The 26,697-nt window shown below is 39.2% G+C and overlaps 1 protein-coding gene across 4 annotated transcripts in view; it reads left to right on the plus strand.

The window, feature by feature from the left end:
- The window catches only part of SA1 (stromal antigen), a 219,519-nt gene that overhangs the window by 116,822 nt on the left and 76,000 nt on the right, over positions 1 to 26,697 (plus strand). For all 4 annotated transcript variants that reach the window (XM_070084815.1, XM_053786269.2, XM_070084818.1 and 1 more), the window contains exons 11-15: positions 819 to 1,001; positions 4,819 to 5,031; positions 13,480 to 13,641; positions 21,499 to 21,687; positions 22,504 to 22,657. In XM_070084815.1, coding sequence (XP_069940916.1) covers positions 819 to 1,001; positions 4,819 to 5,031; positions 13,480 to 13,641; positions 21,499 to 21,687; positions 22,504 to 22,657 — 901 coding nt within the window. The remainder of the gene's footprint in view (positions 1 to 818; positions 1,002 to 4,818; positions 5,032 to 13,479; positions 13,642 to 21,498; positions 21,688 to 22,503; positions 22,658 to 26,697) is intronic.

Raw genomic sequence — 26,697 nt, forward strand, 5'->3', positions numbered from 1 at the left:
GTCATGTCTCCAGGCCCCTCTGATATTACTCTTGCTTTCTATTTTGAATTTTTATTCAAGCAAAAAATAGAAGACTTACTATTATGCAGACTACTGCAATACTATAATAATTGTATAAATAACATCAACCCATTCATGACTGCATATTAGAATGGCTAGTTGGACATTTATTGGACAATGGCATCAGTTGTTTACTTTTGAACATCGGCAAAAATCAAACATTTCCCCTACTTTGAGCTCCATTTCTAGGTTCTTTTTATAGTAAAATCAATCAAAATCACCTCTATTTCTATAAGATGTTTTCCATTCTATCAAATGAGAGCAAGAAAACGAGAATACAACCATAAATACTATACGAAAATAGACCACAAAGTCGGCATTTTAATTAAAAAAAAAAACGTTCGGAGTTTTTTTTCTCATTATGCACTGCGTGCTCCAGGATTTTTTTTATATGGTGCACACTGACCACACAGACCCATTCTCTCACATGTGGGCCTACCAGCTTTCTCCTGCTTGATTTGAAGCTGCTAGAATTTGAGTATATATACGTTGAACACAGTACCTCGTAAGACATATATATACGGCCGCGACAGTCAAAGGGTTAAGAAGACCCAAACAGTTAAGCTGACATCAAAAATATTGACAGATGGTTTACGTGAAGGTGCAAAAAATTGTGCGTACCAGTACATCAAACTCATTCTTGTTACATGCGTATTAATATGTTGATAAGGATTAATTTTAAGTGCATTAATTAGCTTTTGTGCATTAAAATAGTGATATTCTCTTTGAACTTATGTATTGTAAATTTTTCTCAACAGATTTTCTCTGCGAAGGAGCTCAAACAAGTGAATGATGACCGTGCAAAGCTGACAGAACATTTGATACCCACACTTCCTCAGTTATTGCACAAGTACTTAGCTGACCCAGAGAAAGTGGCCAATCTACTAATAATCCCTCAATACTTTGATTTAGAAATATATACAACCAGCAGACAGGAGAAGGTAGTGTGTGTGTGTTGTGTTTGTTTTTGTGTTTCTTTGTTTTATGTGTAATTTTCTTTTCATGGTACATAGCATTTAACCTTTAAACTGTCCAAGCATAGATCTATGTTCATGCGCGTAGCGCTCCGAATGTAGATCTACATCCGTTTTTACATTCTTTTTTATGTGAAAAACGTAGATCTACGTTCGGACTGCTGTGCGCACGAACGTAGATCTACATTTGGACAGTTTAAGGGTTAAAGATTTTCATATTGAGATTTATGTAGATGAAAAGGATTCTGGAAGTAAACAATTTCTTAATTATAAAATTTTATAATTTATGTAAATCATTGTGTTGTATAACTAAGTTGCAGATAATTATATTAATTCATTACAGGGTTTACATAGACTTGTAATGAATTTGATAGCGACATTTGAAAAACTCTTTGCATGGGTACCTTTTGGTTGACAGATCTGGTCTTATTAATCAGGCCATCAAAACTGCTGCTATCTGTGTGCAGTTTAATGTAGTAGCCACAGCCCAGTAGGTCAGGAACTGCTTGGAGGAACTTGTCAAGTTTCTTCTTTTTTACCATTTGCTGAGCCTCTTGTTGCTCTTATAAGAAATTGTTTAAGTATTTAGTGCATATATGTTATAATGTATCATTCTTTGCTGCATTATAGGAAGCACAGTCTGAGGGACTTTCGGCATTTCTAATAATTTAAGTAGTGGACCCCCGGTTTTCGTCCAGTGCGGAAATCGTACAATTTGGATTTCAAGCACTTTTCTCAGCAAACTTTTTTCCTGGGTTTCATACATCCGCTTGGAAATCATCCATATCAGATGCGTCCACCCACCCGGGATGCTGCTTCTCACGCATACCAGGCTCGGTCTGCCTCTGTATCTTATTGAGTTAGCAATACTACACGTGTTCATCCATTGTTTTTTGTGCTTGTTTATTGATTGCAACTGAAATAAGCCACCATGGGGCCAAAGAAAGTTCAGAGTGCCAGCCCTTTGGTAAACAAGGTGAGAAACACAATAGAATTCAAGAAAGAACTTGTAGCAAAATATGAAAGTAGTGTACGTGTGGCCAAGCTTGCCAGGATGTATGGGAAGTTGGCATCAACAATCAGTTCCATCCTGGCAAAGAAAGCAGAAATCAAGGAAGCTGATGTTATGAAAGGGGTAAATATGCTAACGAAACAGAGATCACAAACAACTGAGGATGCGGAGAAGTTGTTGGTGTGGATCAACAAAAAACAGTTAGCAGGAGATAGTTGTGTGGTGGGGATAATTTGCAAAAAGGCAAGGCAGTTGCATGCGGATCTTGTACAGAAAATGCCTGGAACAAGTGCTGCTGTTAGTGAATTTAAGGCCAGCAAAGGCTGGACCGACTTGATTCAAGAGGCGAAGTGGCATACACAGTGTGGTAAGGCATGGTGAAGCTGGAAGATCTGACAAACGTGCGGCCGAAGAATTCGTTGATGAATTCAAGGGGTACGTAGTGCCAGAAAAAGAAGGGAAGTAACTCCGGATAGGGCTTTGATACCCGAAGTCCTTATGGAAAGGGATTCCCCTTTCAAAAAATAACCTTAACTCTCTCTCCCCTCCTCACCTTCCATACGCCAACAAGTTTCTTCAGTAAAGGTATGTAATGTTCATTTATTAAAATTAGTCATTTATGTTTATTTCTCATTGTTTTCTGTATGTAAAACTATAGTTATTCTCTATAAAATGTATTTTTTGTTAATATTTTTGGTTGTCTGGAATGGATTTATTGGATTTACATTATTTCTTATGGAAAATATTACTTCGGTTTTCGTCCATTTCGGATTTCGGCTGACCTTCTGGAACGGATTAAGGACGAAAACTGGGGTATTACTGTATTTGATTTGATACAAGCAGTGAAAGTTCTCAGAGCTATTAGTGTACAGCAATATTCCAGTCTAGCTAAGGCAGATGTCTTAGAGTGGCAACCTTTGCTTGGCATCTCATATTTTGTTAGTTGTTTTCAAGCTTATCATTTTCCTTTCAGTTGTAAAAGTAACACTGTTCCTATCCTTGAACATATAATCTTCAACCCTGAACATTTCTCTTCCCTTCTGTGTAGGGGTTTGAGAGTTTTATATGCACTGTATTCTAGTTTTTTTTTTTTTTTTTTTTTTTTTATTGGAGTTATTGATACTTGTCTTGATTGACCATAATATTTTTTCTCTGGTGAACTAGAAGATCTGGCTTATGTCAGCTTGGAGATATTCAATGTCCACAGTGGATTCCACCAAACATAGCTTAATGATTGTTGTGATATCTATCTATCTCTATATCTATCTATCTATATCTATCTATCTCTCTCTCTATCTCTATCTCTCTATCTCTCTCTATCTCTCTCTCTCTCTCTCTCTATCTCTATCTCTCTCTATCTCTCTCTATCTCTATCTCTCTCTATCTCTCTCTCTCTCTATCTCTATCTCTATCTCTATATCTCTATCTCTATCTCTATCTCTATCTCTATCTCTATCTCTCTCTATCTCTCTCTCTCTCTCTCTCTCTCTCTCTCTCTCTCTCTCTCTCTCTCTCTCTCTCTCTCTCTCTCTATCTCTCTCTCTATCTCTCTATCTCTCTCTCTCTCTCTCTCTCTCTCTCTCTCTATCTCTCTATCTCTCTATCTCTCTCTATCTCTCTCTCTCTCTATCTATCTATCTCTATCTATCTCTCTCTATCTATCCCTCTCTCTCTCTCTCTCTCTCTATCTCTATCTCTATCTATCTCTCTATCTATCTCTCTATCTCTCTCTCTCTCTCTCTCTCTCTCTCTCTCTCTCTCACTCACACTCTTATACTCTCACACTCACACACTCTTTCTCACACACTCACTCCAGCAATAGCATCAAGGGTGAAATTTAAAAGCAGTAAATGTGTGATAGCAGATCTTGAGTAAGAAATAGGTCAAAACTACCTTCTAAATTCATAGTGTGGAGAAAATATTTTCCAGTAATTATCAGATTGGAGGGAGAGAGTATGGAGGAGGTGAATGTGTTCAGATATTTGGGAGTGGACGTGTCAGCAGATGGATCTGTGAAGAATGAGGTGAATCATAGAATTGAGGGGAAAGAGGTGTGGTGCACCGAGGAGTCTTTGGGGACAAAGAACTTTATCCATGAAAGCAAAGAGGGGAATGTATGACAGTATAGTTATTCCAGCATTCTTGTATGGGTGTGAGGCATGGGTTGTGAATGTTGCAACAAGGAGAAGGCTGGAGGCAGTGGAGATGTCTTGCCTGAGGGCAATATGTTGTGTGAATATAATGCAGAGAATCCGTATTTTGGAGATTAGGAGGAGGTGTGGGATTACCAAAACTATTATCCAGAGGGCTGAGGAGGGGTTATTGAGATGGTTTGGACATGTAGAGAGGATGGAATGAAATAGAATGACTTGAGAGTATACAAATCTGTAGTGGAAGGAAAGCAGGTTTGGGGTTAGGGGTTGGCCTAGGAAAGGCTAGAGGGAGGGGGTTGTGTGTGAGGGGCTTGGACTTTCAGCGTGAGCGTGTTAGACAGGAGCGAATGGAGACAAATGGTTTTTAGGACTTGACGTGCTGTTGGGTTGTAAGCAAGGTAACATTTATGAAGGGATTCAGGAAAACCAGCAGGCCAGACTTGATTCCTGGAGATGGGAAGTAGAGTGTTTGCACTCTGTAGTGTAGGCATGCCTCTAGCAAGACAGTGATGGGGTGAATGATGAAAGTTTTTGTTTTTCAGGCCATCCTGCCTTAGTGGGGAAACAGCCGATGTGTTAATAAAAAAAAATATAATTTATAAATGTCTCTTCATTGCAGAATTTGGATCTTTTGTTAAAGCTAATTCAGGAAGTTGCAGACAAGCACAGCGATACAGAAGTTCTGGAGACTGCAGCAAAAACACTTGAACTTCTTTGTAATGACGATTATGCCATATACTCGCGTTGTGACATTGCTCGTTCTTCTTTGCTTGACATGGTTGTCAACAAATACCAAGAAGCCAATGATGAATACCTAACTCTTCTTGATGGTGTAAGTATACACAAATAACCCGCACATAAAAGAGAGAAGCTTACGACAACGTTTCGGTCCGACTTGGACCATTGACAACGTCATCGTAAGCTTCTCTCTTTTATGTGCGGGTTATTTGTGTATCGTTCCAGTCACGGTATTGTGCCTTTTTGTTATTTTGGTGTAAGTAATTTGAATATGTTGTAAGTAATGTTGAATATTATTTCTTCTTCTGGGTGGTGGAAGGAATTTAAATAAACTCAAAAGTAAATATTGTGCAGAAAAACTTTATAAAACTGGGATGCTTAAATGTGCGTGGATGTAGTGCGGATGACAAGAAACAGATGATTGCTGATGTTATGAATGAAAAGAAGTTGGATGTCCTGGCCCTAAGCGAAACAAAGCTGAAGGGGGTAGGGGAGTTTCGGTGGGGGGAAATAAATGGGATTAAATCTGGAGTATCTGAGAGAGTTAGAGCAAAGGAAGGGGTAGCAGTAATGTTGAATGATCAGTTATGGAAGGAGAAAAGAGAATATGAATGTGTAAATTCAAGAATTATGTGGATTAAAGTAAAGGTTGGATGCAAGAAGTGGGTCATAATAAGCGTGTATGCACCTGGAGAAGAGAGGAATGCAGAGGAGAGAGAGAGAGATTTTGGGAGATGTTAAGTGAATGTATAGGAGCCTTTGAACCAAGTGAGAGAGTAATTGTGGTAGGGGACCTGAATGCTAAAGTAGGAGAAACTTTTAGAGAGGGTGTGGCAGGTAAGTTTGGGGTGCCAGGTATAAATGATAATGGGAGCCCTTTGATTGAACTTTGTATAGAAAGGGGTTTAGTTATAGGTAATACATATTTTAAGAAAAAGAGGATAAATAAGTATACAAGATATGATGTAGGGCGAAATGACAGTAGTTTGTTGGATTATGTATTGGTAGATAAAAGACTGTTGAGTAGACTTCAGGATGTACATGTTTATAGAGGGGTCACAGATATATCAGATCACTTTCTAGTTGTAGCTACACTGAGAGTAAAAGGTAGATGGGATACAAGGAGAATAGAAGCATCAGGGAAGAGAGAGGTGAAGGTTTATAAACTAAAAGAGGAGGCAGTTAGGGTAAGATATGAACAGCTATTGGAGGATAGATGGGCTAATGAGAGCATAGGCAATGGGGTCGAAGAGGTATGGGGTAGGTTTAAAAATGTAGTGTTAGAGTGTTCAGCAGAAGTTTGTGGTTACAGGAAAGTGGGTGCGGGAGGGAAGAGGAGCGATTGGTGGAATGATGATGTGAAGAGAGTAGTAAGGGAGAAAAAGTTAGCATATGAGAAGTTTTTACAAAGTAGAAGTGATGCAAGGAGGGAAGAGTATATGGAGAAAAAGAGAGAGGTTAAGAGAGTGGTGAAGCAATGTAAAAAGAGAGCAAATGAGAGTGGGTGAGATGTTATCAACAAATTTTGTTGAAAATAAGAAAGTTTTGGAGTGAGATTAACAAGTTAAGAAAGCCTAGAGAACAAATGGATTTGTCAGTTAAAAATAGGAGAGGAGAGTTATTAAATGGAGAGTTAGAGGTATTGGGAAGATGGAGGGAATATTTTGAGGAATTGTTAAATGTTGATGAAGATAGGGAAGCTGTGATTTCGTGTATAGGGAAAGGAGGAACAACATCTTGTAGGAGTGAGGAAGAGCCAGTTGTGAGTGTGGGGGAAGTTCGTGAGGCAGTAGGTAAAATGAAAGGGGGTAAGGCAGCCGGGATTGATGGGATAAAGATAGAAATATTAAAAGCAGGTGGGGATATAGTTTTGGAGTGGTTGGTGCAATTATTTAATAAATGTATGGAAGAGGGTAAGGTACCTAGGGATTGGCAGAGAGCATGCATAGTTCCTTTGTATAAAGGCAAAGGGGATAAAAGAGAGTGCAAAAATTATAGGGGGATAAGTCTGTTGAGTGTACCTGGCAAAGTGTATGGTAGAGTTATTATTGAAAGAATTAAGAGTAAGACGGAGAATAGGATAGCAGATGAACAAGGAGGCTTTAGGAAAGGTAGGGGGTGTGTGGACCAGGTGTTTACAGTGAAACATATAAGTGAACAGTATTTAGATAAGGCTAAAGAGGTCTTTGTGGCATTTATGGATTTGGAAAAGGCGTATGACAGGGTGGATAGGGGGGCAATGTGGCAGATGTTGCAGGTGTATGGTGTAGGAGGTAGGTTACTGAAAGCAGTGAAGAGTTTTTACGAGGATAGTGAGGCTCAAGTTAGAGTATGTAGGAAAGAGGGAAATTATTTCCCAGTAAAAGTAGGCCTTAGACAAGGATGTGTGATGTCACCGTGGTTGTTTAATATATTTATAGATGGGGTTGTAAGAGAAGTAAATGCGAGGGTCTTGGCAAGAGGCGTGGAGTTAAAAGATAAAGAATCACACATAAAGTGGAAGTTGTCACTGTTGCTCTTTGCTGATGACACTGTGCTCTTGGGAGATTCTGAAGAGAAGTTGCAGAGATTGGTGGATGAATTTGGTAGGGTGTGCAAAAGAAGAAAATTGAAAGTGAATACAGGAAAGAGTAAGGTTATGAGGATAACAAGAAGATTAGGTGCCAGATAAGTGGAAAATGGCAAATGTAATACCTATTTACAAGGCAGGTGACAGGTCCTTAGCTTCGAACTATAGACCAATAAGCTTTACCTCCATAGTGGGAAAATTTATGGCATCAATAATTGCCAAGGCAATTCATAGCCATCTTGAAAGGCAAAAATTGATTAATGAATCTCAACACGGTTTTACAAAGGGGTGTTTCTGTCTTATGAATTTACTAACTTTTTTCACTAAGGTATTTGAGGAGGTAGATCATGGTATTGAATATGATAATGTGTATATGGACTTCAGTAAGGCTTTCGATAAAGTTCCACATCAGAGGCTATTGAGGAAACTTAAGGCATCCGGAATAGGAGGAAAATTTTTTTCCTGGGTAGAGGCATGGTTGACAAATAGGCAACAGAGTTTGCATAAATGGGGAAAAATCAGAATGGGGGCATGTCACAGTGTTCTATAGGGGTCAGTGTTGGGCCCCTTGTTGTTCACAATTTACATAAACGACATAGATGAGGGAATAAATAGCAACATAAGCAAATTTGCTGATGACACCAAAATAAGCCGTCCGATTCAATCTAATGAGGACATTAGAGTACTCCAGGATGATTTGAATAGACTGATGCAATGGTCAGAGAAGTGGCAGATGCAGTTCAATATAGACAAATGCAAAGTTCTAAATGTTGGAAAGGATAATAACCATGCCACATATAAACTTAATAATGTAGATCTTAATATTATTGATTGCAAAAAGGATTTAGGACTTCTGGCTAGCAGTAACCTGTAACCAAGACAACAGTGCATAAGCATATGCAATAAAGCTAACAGAATCCTTGGCTTCATATCAAGAAACATAAATAATAGAAATCCTCAGGTTGTTCTTCAACTATATATATCCTTGGTTAGACCTCATTTAGATTATGCTGCACAGTTCTGGTCACCGTATTACAGAATGGATATAAATGCACTGGAAAACATACAGAGGAGGATGACAAAGTTGATCCCATGTATCAGAAATCTTCCCTATGAGGATAGGCTGAGGGCCCTGAATCTGCATTCTCTAGAAGGGCGTAGAGTTAGGAGGGGATATGATTGGGGTGTATAAATGGAAAACAGGAATAAATAAAGGGGATGTAAATAGCATGCTAAAAATATCTAGCCTAGACAGGACTCGCAGGAATGGTTTTAAGCTGGAAACATTCAGATTCAGGAAGGATATGGGAAAGCACTAATTTGGTAATAGAGTTGTGGATGAGTGGAACAAAATCCCGAGTACTGTTATAGAAGCTAAGACGTTGTGTAGTTTTAAAAGTAGGTTAGATAAATACATGAGTGGGTGTGAGTTGGACGTGACTAGCTGGTGCTACTGGATCAGATGCCATACCCCTTTCTTAAGTGGAGGTGACCTGACTGGGTGGGCCATTGGTGTAAGCTGGGGGTTGACGTGGACCTGCCCCGCATGGGCCAGTAGGCCTGTTGGTGTTCCTTCTTTCTTTCGTTCTTATGTGCTAGTTTTTGTCCCTCGTATCTCAATGGGGAAGTAGAACAGAATTCTTGCTCCTTAAGCCATGTGTGTTGTAAGAGGCGACTAAAATGCCGGGAGCAAGATGCTAGTAACCCCTTCTCCTGTATATATAACTAAACACAACACACAAATAACCCGCACATAAAAGAGAGAAGCTTACGACGACGTTTCGGTCCGACTTGGACCATTGACAAAGTCACACTGTCACAGTGTGACTTTGTCAATGGTCCAAGTCAGACCGAAACGTCGTCGTAAGCTTCTCTCTTTTATGTGCGGGTTATTTGTGTATCGTTCCAGTCACGGTATTGTGCCTTTTTGTTATTTATATATTACTAAAGTTTAACCCCTTGACTGTCCCAACCCCAAACCCTGAGGTGTCTTCTGGTGTCACAAAAATTAAAAAAAAAAAATTATTTTTTTCTTATGAAATGATAGAGAATCTTTTCCTGATGGTAATGACACCAAAAGTACGAAATTTGATGTAAAACTTCTGGAATTACGCTCTCGCGAAGTTAGCGACCTCAACGATATTAACAAATCAGTTATTTCCCCCACTTGGAGCCCTATTTTCGGCTAATTCCATTGTTCCAGCCGACCAGACTCATAACTATTTCTTTAGAACTCCATTTGTTCTATTGATTGAGTAAAAGAAACTGCCCATTTACCGATTTCAACTACCCAATAAAGTGGTCAGACATTGGCAATTTGGCCAGTTTCATGCAAATTAAAAAATATGCCAATTTCAAAATAGGGTCCAGAATGAGCAATACAGACATTCTTGGCTCTAAAATAACATTTTCTTTGTTCATCAGTCACTTTTCCAGGCCCCTCTTGCTTTCCATTTTGAATTTTTATTCAATAGAAGATTTACTGTTATGCAGACTATTGCAATATTGTAATAATTGTATAAATAATGTCAACCCATTCATAACTGCATATTAGAATGGCTAGTTAGACATTTATTGGACAATAACATCATTTGTTTACTTTTGAACATTGGCAAAAATCAAACATTTCTCCTACTTGAGCTCCATTTCAAGGTTCTTTTCATAGTAAAACCAATCAAAATCATGTCTATTTCTATAATATGTTTTCCATTCTATCAAATGAGACCAAGAAAACGAGAATACAACCATAAATATTATACAAAAATAGACCACAAAGTCGGCGTTTTAATTAAAAAAAACTTTTTTTTCTCTCTCTCTCTCTCTCTCTCTCTCTCATTATGTACTGTGTGCTGCAGGATTTTTTTTATATGGTGCACTCTGACCACACAGACCCATTCTCTCACATGTGGGCCTACCAGCTTTCTCCTGCTTGATTTGAAGCCACTAGAATTTACGAGTATATATACATCAAACACAGTGGCTCATAAGACGTATATATACGACCGAAAGTCGAAGGGTTAAAAAGAGAAACTTTTGTTTTTCTCTTTTGGGTCATTCTGCCTTGGTGGTATACGGCCAGTGCATTGAAAGAAAGAAAGATATTTATTTTTAATTATTTATTTTACAAATTGACCGTCTCCCACTGAAGTAGAGTGACCCCAAAAAAGAAGAAACACTTTCACCATATGGCTTGCTGATACGTACTACTGTTCAGATGCCCCTCTAAAATTGCAAGTGGTTTTTGGGACCTGACAGTCTGGTAAAATATGAAGGGACTCAGGAAAACCAGTTGGCTATACTTGAGTCCTGGAGGTGAAAAGTGCAGTCTGCATTCTCAAGGAGGGGTGGGGATATTTGCAGTTTGGAGGAACATCTAAACTATATCTGTGCGCTTCTGGAAAAATGGTGGTGAAAGCATTTCTTTTTTGGGTCACCCTGCCTTGGTGGGAGACAGCCAGTGTGTTAAAAAAAAAAAAAGTTAGTCATAAACAAAAATCACGGCATCATGATTGGAAAACTGAGGCAACTCTTCAACTGTCGTATAGTGAAAATGTTGTAAAAGATCGTGTCTATTGTTTTTGTATATAATATATGAGGTATTGGGTAGATGGCGAGAATATTTTGAGGAACTTTGAAATGTTAAGGAAGAAACAGAGGCAGTAATTTCATGCACTGGTCAGGGAGGTATACCATCTTTTAGGAGTGAAGAAGAGCAGAATGTAAGTGTGGGGGAGGTACGTGAGGCATTACGTAAAATGAAAGGGGGTAAAGCAGCTGGAACTGATGGGATCATGACAGAAATGTTAAAAGCAGGGGGGGATATAGTGTTGGAGTGGTTGGTACTTTTGTTTAATAAATGTATGAAAGAGGGGAAGGTACCTAGGGATTGTCAGAGAGCATGTATAGTCCCTTTATATAAAGGGAAAGGGGACAAAAGAGACTGTAAAAATTATAGAGGAATAAGCTTACTGAGTATACCAGGAAAAGTGTATGGTAGGGTTATAATTGAAAGAATTAGAGGTAAGACAGAATGTAGGATTGCGGATGAGCAAGGAGGTTTTAGAGTGGGTAGGGGATGTGTAGATCAGGTGTTTACATTGAAGCATATATGTGAACAGTATTTAGATAAAGATAGGGAAGTTTTTATTGCATTTATGGATTTAGAAAAGGCATATGATAGAGTGGATAGAGGAGCAATGTGGCAGATGTTGCAAGTATATGGAATAGGTGGTAAGTTATTAAATGCTGTAAAGAGTTTTTATGAGGATAGTGAGGCTCAGGTTAGGGTGTGTAGAGATGAGGGAGACTACTTTCCGGTAAAAGTAGGTCTTAGACAGGGATGTGTAATGTCACCATGGTTGTTTAATATATTTATAGATGGGGTTGTAAAGGAAGTAAATGCTAGGGTGTTTGGGAGAGGGGTGGGATTAAATTATGGGGAATCAAATTCAAAATGGGAATTGACACAGTTACTTTTTGCTGATGATACTGTGCTTATGGGAGATTCTAAAGAAAAATTGCAAAGGTTAGTGGATGAGTTTGGGAATGTGTGTAAAGGTAGAAAGTTGAAAGTGAACATAGAAAAGAGTAAGGTGATGAGGGTGTCAAATGATTTAGACAAAGAAAAATTGGATATCAAATTGGGGAGGAGGAGTATGGAAGAAGTGAATGTTTTCAGATACTTGGGAGTTGATGTGTCGGCAGATGGATTTATGAAGGATGAGGTTAATCATAGAATTGATGAGGGAAAAAAGGTGAGTGGTGCGTTGAGGTATATGTGGAGTCAAAAAACGTTATCTATGGAGGCAAAGAAGGGAATGTATGAAAGTATAGTAGTACCAACACTCTTATATGGGTGTGAAGCTTGGGTGGTAAATGCAGCAGCGAGGAGACGGTTGGAGGCAGTGGAGATGTCCTGTTTAAGGGCAATGTGTGGTGTAAATATTATGCAGAAAATTCGGAGTGTGGAAATTAGGAGAAGGTGTGGAGTTAATAAAAGTATTAGTCAGAGGGCAGAAGAGGGGTTGTTGAGGTGGTTTGGTCATTTAGAGAGAATGGATCAAAGTAGAATGACATGGAAAGCATATAAATCTATAGGGGAAGGAAGGCGGGGTAGGGGTCGTCCTCGAAAGGGTTGGAGAGAGGGGGTAAAGGAGGTTTTGTGGGTAAGGGGCTTGGACTTCCAGCAAGCGTGCGTGAGCGTGTTAGATAGGAGTGAATGGAGACGAATGGTACTTGGGACCTGACGATCTGTTGGAGTGTGAGCAGGGTAATATTTAGTGAAGGGATTCAGGGAAACCGGTTATTTTCATATAGTCGGACTTGAGTCCTGGAAATGGGAAGTACAATGCCTGCACTTTAAAGGAGGGGTTTGGGATATTGGCAGTTTGGAGGGATATGTTGTGTATCTTTATATGTGTATGCTTCTAGACTGTTGTATTCTGAGCACCTCTGCAAAAACAGTGATAATGTGCAAGTGTGGTGAAAGTGTTGAATGATGAAAGTATTTTCTTTTTGGGGATTTTCTTTCTTTTTTGGGTCACCCTGCCTCGGTGGGAGACGGCCGACTTGTTGAAAAAAAAAAAATATATATAGGGAGCCACTGTAGCTGATGCAAAGAGAGATTGGTGGAAACTCTAGGTAGGAGCGGCCATAAGGCCACCCTGCAGATGCTTATTGATTTGCAGATACAGTATACTTGAGCATACTAGGGAGTTTAATTTTAATTAATTTTACTGTTGTTATTAATCTTTATACTGTTATTATTATTCTAGTATCATTAGTTCTGTTACTGTTTTCAGCATCTTTTTTTTTTTTCACTATATACCTACATTTAAAAAAGTGCCCAGTCAAATACAGATTCCAAGCACTCTCACTTATTAAAATAATTACCTTTTGATAATTAATAGTTGCAAGAATTCTATTTCCTGACACATTTGTTTAGTTTATTTGTTATAATTTATTTTTCAACAGGAGGAAGAGCCTGATGAAGATGAAACTTTTGCTCTGGTGTCATCAGTTAAGAAAGTTTCCATCTTTTATTCCTGCCATAACATGGGTCCTTGCAACATCTGGGACTCTCTCTATAAAAACATAATTTATGCTGTGGATAACAGCAAAGTGCTACCAGAAGAGGTACATAAAATTAAAGTATTTGAAATTGTATGTAGATAAATGAATGCTGTAGGAATGAACATTTTTCATGCATTTTTAGTAATTGCTTCCCTTGCCCACAAGGGGCTTGGATTTCCAGCAAGCGTGTGTGGGCGTGTTAGGAGTGAATGGAGGCAAATGGTTTTTGGGACCTGATGAGCTGTTGGAGCGTGAGCAGGGTAATATTTTGTCAAGGGATTCAGGGAGACCGGTTAACCGGACTTGAGTCCTGAAAATGGGAAGTACAATGCCTGCATTTTAAAGGAGAGGTTTGGGATATTGGCAGTTTGGAGTGAGTGACTAAACTGTCGTATCTGGGCGCTGCAAAGATAGTGATTATGTATGAGTGATGGGGAAAGTGTTGACTGATAATGAAAGTTTTTTCTTTCTTTTTGGGTTTTTCTTTCTTTTGGGTCACCCTGCCTTGGTGGGAGACAACAGTCATGTTTAAAAAAAAAAAAAGCGTCTTCAGTCAAAATTTTAATTAAATTATCTTGGCTTTGTTAAAATATCATGGAGATAAAGTACTAGTTAAGAGTGGTGAAGGGAAGTAGATTGTTCCAATGATTGTACCTTTGAATAACCAATTAATATGGTTGTTCAGGAAAAAAAGAAAAGATATTTTAATATTTAAAGATGTAAATGGTAAAGTTTTGAAGAGTAAATAAAATTGTTGGTTATTTGGTGGTGGTATAAATCCATATTTCAGATATTCCATGCTATATTGCCTGCACTTCTTTGTCTGCTGTGCTGTGGCCATATTTTATTCTGGAACAAATATACATGTATATGTTCTTTGTAAAAATCATGCCAGTCACAACAAAATGCAGCAGAAAAAATATAAGGAAATATTTAGCAATGCATTTACTAGGAAAAGTACATGACACAATAATAGAAGTATGAATCTTTCAACACACCAGCTGTATCCCACCGAGGCGGGGTCGCCCCAAGAGGAAAAACGAAAGTTTCTCCTTTTACATTTAGTAATATATACAGGAGAAGGAGTTACTAGCCCCTTGCTCCCGTCATTTTAGTCGCCTCTTACAACACACATGGCTTACGGAGGAAGAATTCTGTTCCACTTCCCCATGGAGGTAAGAGGAAATAAACAAGAACAAGAACTAGAAAGAAAATAGAAGAAAACCCAGAGGGGTGTGTGTATATATATGCTTGTACATGTATGTGTAGTGTGACCTAAGTGTAAGTAGAAGTAGCAAGACGTACCTGTAATCTTGCTTATTTGTGAGACAGACAAAAGACACAGCAATCCTACCATCATGTAAAACAATTACAGGCTTTCGTTTTACAGTCACTTGGCAGGACGGTAGTACCCCCCCTGGGTGGTTGCTGTCTGCCAACCTACTACTTAAAAGAAGTATGAATATTAATTTAAAAATCAAATACTTAAGAACTACAAATCACAGCCTTAGCACAGCAACACTTCCACGCCCTTTAGCATCCCTCTATCAGTACCACTCGATCATATTGTTATTATATTATACTTTAAAAGGAGCAAGGGGCTTGTAACCCCTTCTCCTGTATATATTACTAAATTTTAAAGGAGAAACTTTCATTTTTTCTTTTGGGCCACCCTGCCTCAGTAGGATATGGCTGGTTTGTTGAAAGAAGAAAGATGATTATACTTTAAAATGTACATTACAAGACTGAAGATAACTTGCAGTGCATACATACCTTGAGCCTTGGCCCCTGCAGACATGAAAATCCAGTCATTACCAGTACCCACTGCATCTGCTGTCTGATCTGGCTGGCGATTAGATATGTGGATAGATAATGGTAAAATATTACAAGTGGAAATAGATACAGCTGAGCTTTATCAAGTATGATAAATCCCAGCCTCGGGCAAAATATTGTATTTAAAGGATTGTCTGCTACCAGTTTCTTTATTGCTGTATATAGTAGTTCCCCATATCTGCAGGTGATACATTCCAGAAACTGCAGGTAGTAGTGAACCCTATGTACAAGTCTTTTTTGTTTACATACATACCTATGGCGAAGTTTAATTGATAAATTACACACAGTAAGGCATTACCAACATTAAAGAATAATAAAATGCATTGTTTTCTCACTTAACAACTGAGTTCCGTTCCTAAAAGTAGGTTTAAATGTTTATACAGTAGTGTACTGTATCTTTCTTTCAACACACCAGCCATATCCCACCGAAGTGGGGTGGTTCAAAAGGAAAAACGAAAGTTTCTCCTTTTACATTTAGTAATATATACAGGAGAAGGGGTTACTAGCCCCTTGCTCCTGGTATTTTAGTCGCCTCTTACAACACGCATGGCTTATGGAGGAAGAATTCTGTTCCACTTCTCCATGGAAGTAAGAGGAAATAAACAAGAACAAGAACTAGAAAGAAAAGAGAAGAAAACCCAGAGGGGTGTGTATATATATTCTCGTACATGTATGTGTAGTGTGACCTAAATGTAAGTAGAAGTAGCAAGACGTACCTGACATCTTGCATGTGTATGAGACAGAAAGAGAAGACACCAGAAATCCTACCATTGTGTAAAACAATTACAGGCTTCCGTTTTACACTCACTTGGCAGGACGGTAGTACCTCCCTGGGCGGTTGCTGTCTACCAGCCTACTACCTAGAAGTGTACTGTATATTGTAATAAAAGAATAGAGGAAATCAACACTAATATACATTACTTAAGTATGAATACTGGTCAGAGGGCTGATCGTAAGTCCGAGCGGTTGTTAAATTAAATAAATACGTCGTTAAGTGAGGAGAAATTGTACATTCCTCCTCCATCACCATCGCCTCCACCTCCTACTCTGCTGCCACCACCACCACCTTTTTTTTTTAATTTTGTGTAAAATTGGTCAAATTACTGACTTCTGTGCACTTTATAGCATGTTGTATTTTACAGCAAACAAGACGCTTAAGTGTTGAAAACAGCTACCCCGATTTTGACTAGCTAAATTTTGGAAAGAAAGATAAATGGTATCCATGGTAGCAACGTTATGTTAAGCTTGAGGTATTACGTATAAAAGCTCATGTTGATGGTTCATTCTGTGGTTGTTTACAACTGATTCAGCTGACTGGCAGGGTTGCCAAATGAAATTTTCAAATGGCACTAGACTCTTGCCTAAAATGGGCTTAAACACACTAAATTTATGTGAACAGCACTAAAAAAAAAAAACACCATTATACAGGTGATTATTCTATATTTGCTAAATCCTAGTCCTGAGCTTTAAAGGTTCTTATATCCAGAACTGTCAGCAAAATGTTCTTTGCAGAATAATGAACAATATTCAGCAATGAACAAAGACATACATATTTCCCTCTGTTCTTACAATATCACTTAGTTTTCTTGTGCTTGGCAGTATTTTTTTCTTTCAGTGTCACTCAGTTTAGCTGCTGTTGAACATTTGCAGGACATTATCACTCATATGAATCACGTACAATACATGAGCTGGACCTGACTGGCCATGTTCTCTTTCTACTCACTGTCTCGACGTGTGCAAGTGTATGTGGTGATGGCTAGGACTGCATGTTGATTTGTGATGGTTTTTCATGTGTTTTAAAATTATTTCATATTTGTTTTTAAGTTTATTGATTTTACTATTTAACCCATTAACTGTCCAAACGTAGATCTATGTTCTCTCGCCCAACGCCCTATTTTGAATTTTTATTCAAACAAAAAATAGAAGATTTACTGTTATGCAGACTACTACAATATTGTAATAATTGTATAAATAATGTCAACCCATTCATGACTGCATATTAGAATGGCTAGTTGGACATTTATTGGACAATGACATCATTTGTTTACTTTTGAACATTGGCAAAAATCAAACATTTCCCGTACTTTGAGCTCCCTTTCAAGGTTCTTTTCATAGTAAAACCAATCAAAATTACCTCTGTTTCTATATGTTTTGCATTCTATCAAATGAAACCAAGAAAACGAGAATACAACCATAAATACTATACGAAAATACACCACAAAGTCGGCATTTTAATAAAAAAAAAAACGGTTGGAGTTTTTTTTCTCGTTATGCACTGCGTGCTGCAGGATTTTTTTTATATGGTGCACACTGACCACACCGACCCATTCTCTCACATGTGAGCCTACCAGCTTTCTCCTGCTTGATTTGAAGCCACTAGAATTTGAGTATATATACGTCAAACACGGTGGCTCGTAAGACGTATATATATGACCGAAACAGTCAAAGGGTTAAAGAGGGCAATTTTCTGTGTGTAATAAGACCAAAAAAAAAAAATTTTTTTAGGACCAGTACTTACCAAGATATAAGACCGCGAAGTTGGTTCTGGATGCTCACCTGTTGGCAACATGGAGTCCTGGTGCGTGCAGAAGTATTGCCGATATACCTTTTTTTTTTTTTTTTTTTTCTAATTATTTTTATAATTTTTATGTACTGATAATTACAATTTATAGTAGTTCTTGTGATTTCATAGCCAATCTTAGTTCTGACAATAATATTAGGTACTGAAATTTTACTCAGTCACAAACACACTGACAGGTGAATATTTTCACCTGCCTTGGTCATTTACTATTGTCTAGAAATATATACCAAGTATTTATAGGTCCCACTAATGTTTTAGACATGTGGAAAGTATATATGAAACTCCTTGAAGCATGGTGTAAGACTGAGTGCCACTAAACTGCTGACAGTGCAGCAGTGGTTTGACACTTGATCGTGCATTGCTGCAGGGAACCCCTGGCTTTGTTTATTTTAACTGTTACACATAAACATATGTCTGCTTATCTTTCTGTCTGCCTGTGTGTCTGTCTTTCTGTCTGCTTGTCTCATAGAGCAGCTTCTAAACCAACAGGATGCAGAGTCGTCAGACTTGTCACGTCTGATTACTGATCAAGTGAAGTGCTTATTACTTGCCAGTCGTGCTTATTATGCCTTATATCTACAAGCACAGTATAACACTTTATCTGGATATTTTGGGTTATCCTAGGTAATTTACACTATGTATAATTGTATTTGTGTATCTGAGAGATAGAGACAAAGATAGATACAGACAGAGATAAAGAGAGAGAGTGACAGACAGACAGACAGAGATAGACAGCCAATCAACTAGCCAGCCAGTCGGCTAGTCAGTCAGCCTGCCGAACACATATTACGTGTTCCAGAATTTTCTTTTTACGTAGGGCATAGGTTACAGGACATTCTGGCAGGATGACACTACCAGTGGTATCGAAATTGAAAGAATGTTGCACATGGGTTATTATCGAGGTTTTTGATATTTCCTCGACCACTTGTGGCCACATCTACCTCAGAGCCACTAAACTCGGGGTCAACATCACTTTCCTCTTATAAGGGGAGCGTTAATACGACGGATGGATTTATGAAGGATGAGGTTAATCGTAGAATTGATGAGGGAAAAAAAGGTGAGTGGTGCGTTGAGGTATATGTGGAGTCAAAAAACGTTATCTATGGAGGCAAAGAAGGGAATGTATGAAAGTATAGTAGTACCAACACTCTTATATGGGTGTGAAGCTTGGGTGGTAAATGCAGCAGCGAGGAGATGGTTGGAGGCAGTGGAGATGTCCTGTTTAAGGGCAACGTGTGGTGTAAATATTATGCAGAAAATTCGGAGTGTGGAAATTAGGAAAAGGTGTGGAGTTAATAAAAGTATTAGTCAGAGGGCAGAAGAGGGGTTGTTGAGGTGGTTTGGTCATTTAGAGAGAATGGATCAAAGTAGAATGACATGGAAAGCATATAAATCTATAGGGGAAGGAAGCCGGGGTAGGGGTCGTCCTCGAAAGGGTTGGAGAGAGGGGGTAAAGGAGGTTTTGTGGGCGAGGGGCTTGGACTTCCAGCAAGCGTGCGTGAGCGTGTTAGATAGGAGTGAATGGAGACGAATGGTACTTGGGACCTGACGATCTGTTGGAGTGTGAGCAGGGTAATATTTAGTGAAGGGATTCAGGGAAACCGGTTATTTTCATATAGTCGGACTTGAGTCCTGGAAATGGGAAGTACAATGCCTGCACTTTAAAGGAGGGGTTTGGGATATTGGCAGTTTGGAGGGATATGTTGTGTATCTTTATATGTGTATGCTTCTAAACTGTTGTATTCTGAGCACCTCTGCAAAAACAGTGATAATGTGCGAGTGTGGTGAAAGTGTTGAATGATAATGAAAGTATTTTCTTTTTGGAGATTTTCTTTCTTTTTTTTTGGGTCACCCTGCCTCGGTGGGAGACGGCCGACTTGTTGAAAAAAAAAAAATCAGTGAATCCCAGGTGTTTACTGTGCTGTTTGCTCTAACTGGTGCTCAGTTGAACTGGTGCTCTCACAAGGTACTAACTGGTCCCAAATTTTTTAATACTGCACACACTTAGTGTTAAGACCCATTCTATGCTAACCAGGCATCTCAGGCCAGTCGTGCCAAATTTGGAGGCAGGAAAAAATAAAACATAAATCTACGTTTGGACAGTTAATTCCTCGTCCTCGTCCTCGTCCTCGTCCTCGTCCTCGTCCTCGTCCTCGTCCTCGTCCTCGTCCTCGTCCTCGTCCTCGTCCTCGTCCTCGTCCTCGTCCTCGTCCTCGTCCTCGTCCTCGTCCTCGTCCTCGTCCTCGTCCTCGTCCTCCTCCTCCTCCAAATCATGAAATTGATCTTCACTGACACTTCCATCTGTGTTAGAGCATCACTTGGGAAGAGAAGAGTCCCAGATTTGCTGGGGAATCACATATTTCTTACCGCTAGACATGCTGAAAAATGACAACTGAAATGGCATTCCCACAACGCACCACTGGCTCCCCGATTTTTTTTATATGGTGCACACTGACCATGGAGACCCATTCTCTCACATGTGGGCCTACCAGCTTTCTCCTGCTTGATTTGAAGCTGCTAGAATTTATGCGTATAAATACGTCAGAAACATTGGCTCGTAAGACGTATTTATACGTCGGAAACAGTCAAAGGGTTAATGGGTTAATACATTTGTACTACAGCATGACCAAAACAAACCTACAGCATGCAAATGGTGGCTTTTGTGTATTACTGCCGTATGCTACTATGTATCATGATTTGAACCCCTTTTAACATAACACAGTTTTACTTTTGTTTTTTATATCTGATGTTCCTTTAATATCAGGATCGTTTGAAGTGAGTAAAAATGTTATAACTGGGTGGTTTGATGGTAAACATGCGAATTAGCCTATTGATACTACCCATAGGCCATCCAACTCCATCGCCTGGTTTACCTTAACCTACCGCTGCTAAGAGACAACGAATTTTTCAATTATTTAGGATTATTTTTATTCATTATTTTATTCAAAATAGTTTACACGATTCATTATAAGAAGCTTAGATTACTATCTAGTATCAGAACACTTCTCTAGTCTTAGGTTGGGGGTGATGAGCAACATAAAATTTGGCCTCCAAGATGCTGGGTAAATTTTCTATACTTGAGAAAAAATGTCTTCGATGCCATAAAATACAGTAATTGAAATAGTTGAATGGAGCAATGGAATTGGCTTAAAATAACACTCAAAGTAGGTAAAATAGCCAATGCGTAAATTGCACTGCGACTGCTAACTTTGTGCCTGTATATTTCCATAAGTTTCCCATCAGATTTTGCACTTTAGTGTCGTTACCTTTAGAAAATGATTCTCTACCATTTTCGAAGAAAAATAATTTTTTTTTTAAAGTGGACACTGAGAGCAATGTTAATTTTGGAGGCCTGGATAGTGAAAGGGCTGTTTAGGTTATTTGTGATATATTACTCTGATTTTTGCTCTATTTAATATATATTTTATCAGTTTTTCGTTCTTTTTAATATAAATTTCATCTGATTTTTGTTCTTTTTAATATATATTTCTTCTTAATTTCAACAGGCCACCAAATATTGCATATCCTCTTGCTTCTTTGGAGTAATGTGGGAGTTGCATCAAATAGAAGACATGAATGAGAAAAGAGCAATTACACATGATGCTGTTGAAGCTCTTCGGATGAGACTCAATCAGTTCCTAGAGGCATGCAAACATCTGCTGGCAAACTCCAATAATTCTGTCTTCCGAGAGGAGGTAAGCATGCCTTTAAAATATTAATGATGGCTTGTCCTCCTCCACTACAGAAGAGAATAACTCTTTGCTTTCTATATTTGGTTTCTGGACAGCTAACAAGGTGTTCAAATCCCACAGTGAACCCCTACAACACCTGCTAAGACGAATTGTGAACACCATACAGCAAGCAGAGTGTAAACAATATACAGTCAGCGTAGTATAAACACCATACAGTCAGCACAGTGTAAACACCATACAGTTAGCAGAGTATGAGAGTAAACACCATCCAGTCATGACAGTACATATTCAAACTCCATATGGTCAGTAGAAGATGAATATAAACACCATCCAGTCAGCATAGTATGAGTGAACACCATTTAATCAGTAGAGATAGTGTAATGTTCCTGGGATAAAGGACAGGAATTTCATGAGCTGGGCTTAATTTCTTATTAATGTCATGAGACAAAGGGAATTGCAGCAGTCATAGTAGTGCTGAAAATGTAAATGTTAATATATCACATACATAAAATGGTAGCATCTCTCTGAATGACTACTGTGTACCAGCTTCCTGCCTGTTAAATTCAGCACTGTATTTAGCACTTCATTTAATTATATTATTACCTGTTAAAGCACACATTTACTGAGGTCAGGTGAGAGGGGCTTATTATCTACTTTATCAATCATATTTGAAGAAAATAACCAATGAAATATAGTGTGCTATTTAGGTTTTTTGCTGCACTTGTTTGTGATTTACTGGTCATTTCAACTTGCATATACTAATACCACACAAGATAATATCACAGTTGTGCATTAATTTAATCAATGCATTTATTCCAGGCCTATGTGACTATTTGTGACTTGTTAATCATCTTCAGCAGGCAATTGACGTCAAATAATGCACTAGCATCTCTTGTCTATGAGCCTGACCGTGGACTTCAGCATCTCCTTAACCACTTTATCCAAACTTATGTTTTTATTGATGATGAAGATGGTAAGTTGGATTAAATCTTTTCTGTAATTAAAGATTTATCATAATTCTTTTGTTTTGTTGAAAACTGAAACTATTTCAGAAGTTCAGATAGCATTACTAAATGATATAATTAAGGAAAAAAGGTGAGTGGTGCGTTGAGGTACAGTGGACCCCCACATAACGATATTAATCCGTTCTGAGAGCTCATTGTTATGTGAAATTATCGTTATGCGAATGAATTTTCCCCATAAGAAATAATGGAAATCAAATTAATCCGTGCAAGACACCCAAAAGTATGAAAAAAAAAATTTTACCACATGAAATATACATTTTCCTACACACAAAGAGAAGGATACATGCACAATAGTAGAGTAGTACATGCACAATATATATTGTGCATGTACTACTCTACTAAATGAAGAATAAATGACACTTACCTTTATTGAAGATGCAGCAATGACTGATGAGACAGTGTGTCCTGGGAGTGCCTTTTCCTCCTGAGTACTGTAGGTCCTGTTTGGCATTTTCTTCCAGAACAGGCCTTATCACACTGTGTATGCCACTACGATTCTTAAATCTCTCAAACCAACCTTTGCTGGCTTTAAATTCACCAATATGAGCACTAGTTCCAGGCATTTTTCCCTGTTCACCTGGGTGTTAGTCGACTGGTGTGGGTTGCATCCTGGGAGACAAGATTAAGAACCCCAATGAAAATAAGTTAGACAGTCTTCGATGACACTGACTTTTTTATGTTATCCTGGGTGGCTAACCCTCTGGGGTTAATTGTTTCTTGGTATTCTCAATAAGCCACACCAACAACGGTGCTACAGCAGCAGCAGCAGCTGACAGTGCTACAGCAGCAGCAGCTGACAGTGCTACAGCAGCAGCTGACAGTGCTACAGCAGCAGCAGACATTGCTACAGCAGCAGCAGCTGACAGTGCAGCAGCAGCTGACAGTGCTACAGCAGCAGCAGCTGACAGTGCAGCAGCAGCAGCAGTAGCTGACAGTGCTTCAGCAGCAGCTGACAGTGCTTCAGCAGCAGCTGACAGTGCTTCAGCAGCAGCTGACAGTGCTACAGCAGCAGCAGACGGTGCTACAGCAGCAGCAGACGGTACTACAGCAGCAGCAGCAGCTGATGGTGGTACAGCAGCAGCAGCAGCTGACTGTGCTACAGCAGCAGCAGCAGCAGCTGACAGTGCTACAGCAGCAGCAGCAGCTGACAGTGCAGCAGCAGCAGCAGCTGACAGTGCTACAGCAGCAGCAGCTGACAGTGCTACAGCAGCAGCAGCATCAGCAGTTGACCATGGTACCACAGTATTTCGATAATATTTCTCACCCTTTTTACAGGGTTGGCATTAGAAGCTTTCTTGGGGCCCATGGTCACTTATTTTGCAGATAAAATCACCAAAAACACTGTAATAATACGAAATGTTCCGATTGTATGCTTGGATGTTACCGCGGAGGCTGGCTTGTAAACAATGCCACCGGCGGAACATGTGAGGCTGGCTCAGGCCGCACATTAGACGCATCTCGGACGAATAGCGTTGAGCGGGTTTTTTAGCGGTATGCGAGGCAAAATCTTAGCGATAAAATGTATCGGTATGCGGATTTAACGTTACGTGATGCCAACGGTATGCTAGGGTCCACTGTATATGTGGAGTCAAAAAACGTTATCTATGGAGGCAAAGAAGGGAATGTATGAAAGGATAATAGTACCAACACTCATATATGGGTGTGAAGCTTGGGTGGTAAATGCAGCAGCGAGGAGACGGTTGGAGGCAGTGGAGATGTCCTGTTTAAGGGCAATGTGTGGTGTAAATATTATGCAGAAAATTCGGAGTGTGGAAATTAGGAGAAGGTGTGGAGTTAATAAAAGCATTAGTCAGAGGGCAGAAGAGGGGTTGTTGAGGTGGTTTGGTCATTTAGAGAGAATGGATCAAAGTAGAATGACATGGAAAGCATATAAATCTATAGGGGAAGGAAAGAGGGGTAGGGGTCGTCCTCGAAAGGGTTGGAAAGAGGGGGTAGAGGAGGTTTTGTGGGCGAGCGGCTTGGACTTCCAGCAAGCGTGCATGAGCGTGTTAGATAGGAGTGAATGGAGACGAATGATACTTGGGACCTGACGATCTGTTGGAGTGTGAGCAGGGTAATATTTAGTGAAGGGATTCAGGGAAACCGGTTATTTTCATATAGTCGGACTTGAGTCCTGGAAATGGGAAGTACAATGCCTGCACTTTAAAGGAGGGGTTTGGGATATTGGCAGTTTGGAGGGATATATTGTGTATCTTTATACGTATATACTTCTAAACTGTTGTATTCTGAGCACCTGTGCAAAAGCAGTGATAATGTGTGAGTGTGGTGAAAGTGTTGAATGATGATGAAAGTATTTTCTTTTTGGGGATTTTCTTTCTTTTTTGGGTCACCCTGCCTCGGTGGGAGACGACCGACTTGTTGAAAAAAAAAAAAATTCAGGGAAACCGGTTATTTTCATATAGTCGGACTTGAGTCCTGGAAATGGGAAGTACAATGCCTGCACTTTAAAGGAGGGGTTTGGGATATTGGCAGTTTGGAGGGATATGTTGTGTATCTTTATACGTATATGCTTCTAAACTGTTGTATTCTGAGCACCTCTGCAAAAGCAGTGATAATGTGTGAGTGTGGTGAAAGTGTTGAATGATTATGAAAGTATTTTCTTTTTGGGGATTTTCTTTCTTTTTTGGTTCACCCTGCCTCGGTGGGAGACTGCCGACTTGTTGAAAAAAAAAAAAAGTTTACTGAGTATACCAGGAAAAGTGTACGGTAGGGTTATAATTGAAAGAATTAGAGGTAAGACAGAATGTAGAATTGCGGATGAGCAAGGAGGTTTTAGAGTAGGAAGGGGATGTGTAGATCAAGTGTTTACATTGAAGCATATATGTGAACAGTATTTAGATAAAGGAAGGGAAGTTTTTATTGCATTTATGGATTTAGAAAAGGCATATGATAGAGTGGATAGGGGAGCAATGGAATAGGTGGTAAGTTACTAAATGCTGTAAAGAGTTTTTATGAGGATATTGAGGCTCAGGTTAGGGTGTGTAGAAGAGAGGGAGAATACTTCCCGGTAAAAGTAGATCTTAGACAGGGATGTGTAATGTCACCATGGTTGTTTAATATATTTATGGATGGGGTTGTAAAAGAAGTAAATGCTAGGGTATTCGGGAGAGGGGTGGGATTAAATTATGGGAAATCAAATTCAAAATGGGAATTGACACAGTTGCTTTTTGCTGATGATACTGTGCTTATGGGAGATTCTAAAGAAAAATTACATAGGTTAGTGGACAAGTTTGGGAGTGTGAGTAAAGGTAGAAAGTTGAAAGTGAACATAGAAAAGAGTAAGGTGATGAGAGTATCAAATGATTTAGATAAAGAAAAATTGGATATCAAATTGGGGAGGAGGAGTATGGAAGAAGTGAACGTTTTCAGATACTTGGGAGTTGACATGTCGGCGGATGGATTTATGAAGGATGAGGTTAATCATAGAATTGACGAGGAAAAAAAGGTGAGTGGTGCGTTGAGGTATATGTGGAGACAAAAAACATTATCCATGGAGGCAAAGAAGGGAATGTATGAAAGTATAGTTGTACCAACACTCTTATATGGGTGTGAAGCTTGGGTTGTGAATGTAGCAGTGAGGAGGCGGATGGAGGCATTGGAGATGTCCTATCTAAGTGCAATGTGTGGTGTAAATATTTCGCAGAAAATTAAGAGCATGGAAATTAGGAGAACGTGTGGAGTTAATAAAAGTATTAGTCAGAGGGCTGAAGAGGGTTTGTTGAGGTGGTTTCGTCGTTTAGAGAGAATGGATCAAAGTAGAATGACATGGAGAGCATTTAAATTTGTAGGAGAAGGAAGGCGGGGTAGGGGTCGTCCTCAAAAAGGTTGGAAGAAAAGGGTAAGGGAGGTTTTATGGGCGAGGGTCTTGGACTTCCAGCAGGTGTGCGTGAGCATGTTCGATAGGAGTGAATGTAGACGAATGGTATTTGGGACCTGACGATCTGTTGGAGTGTGAGCAGGGTAATTA

The sequence above is a fragment of the Cherax quadricarinatus genome, chromosome 14, assembly GCF_038502225.1.
Source record: "Cherax quadricarinatus isolate ZL_2023a chromosome 14, ASM3850222v1, whole genome shotgun sequence".
NCBI lineage: Eukaryota > Metazoa > Arthropoda > Malacostraca > Decapoda > Parastacidae > Cherax > Cherax quadricarinatus.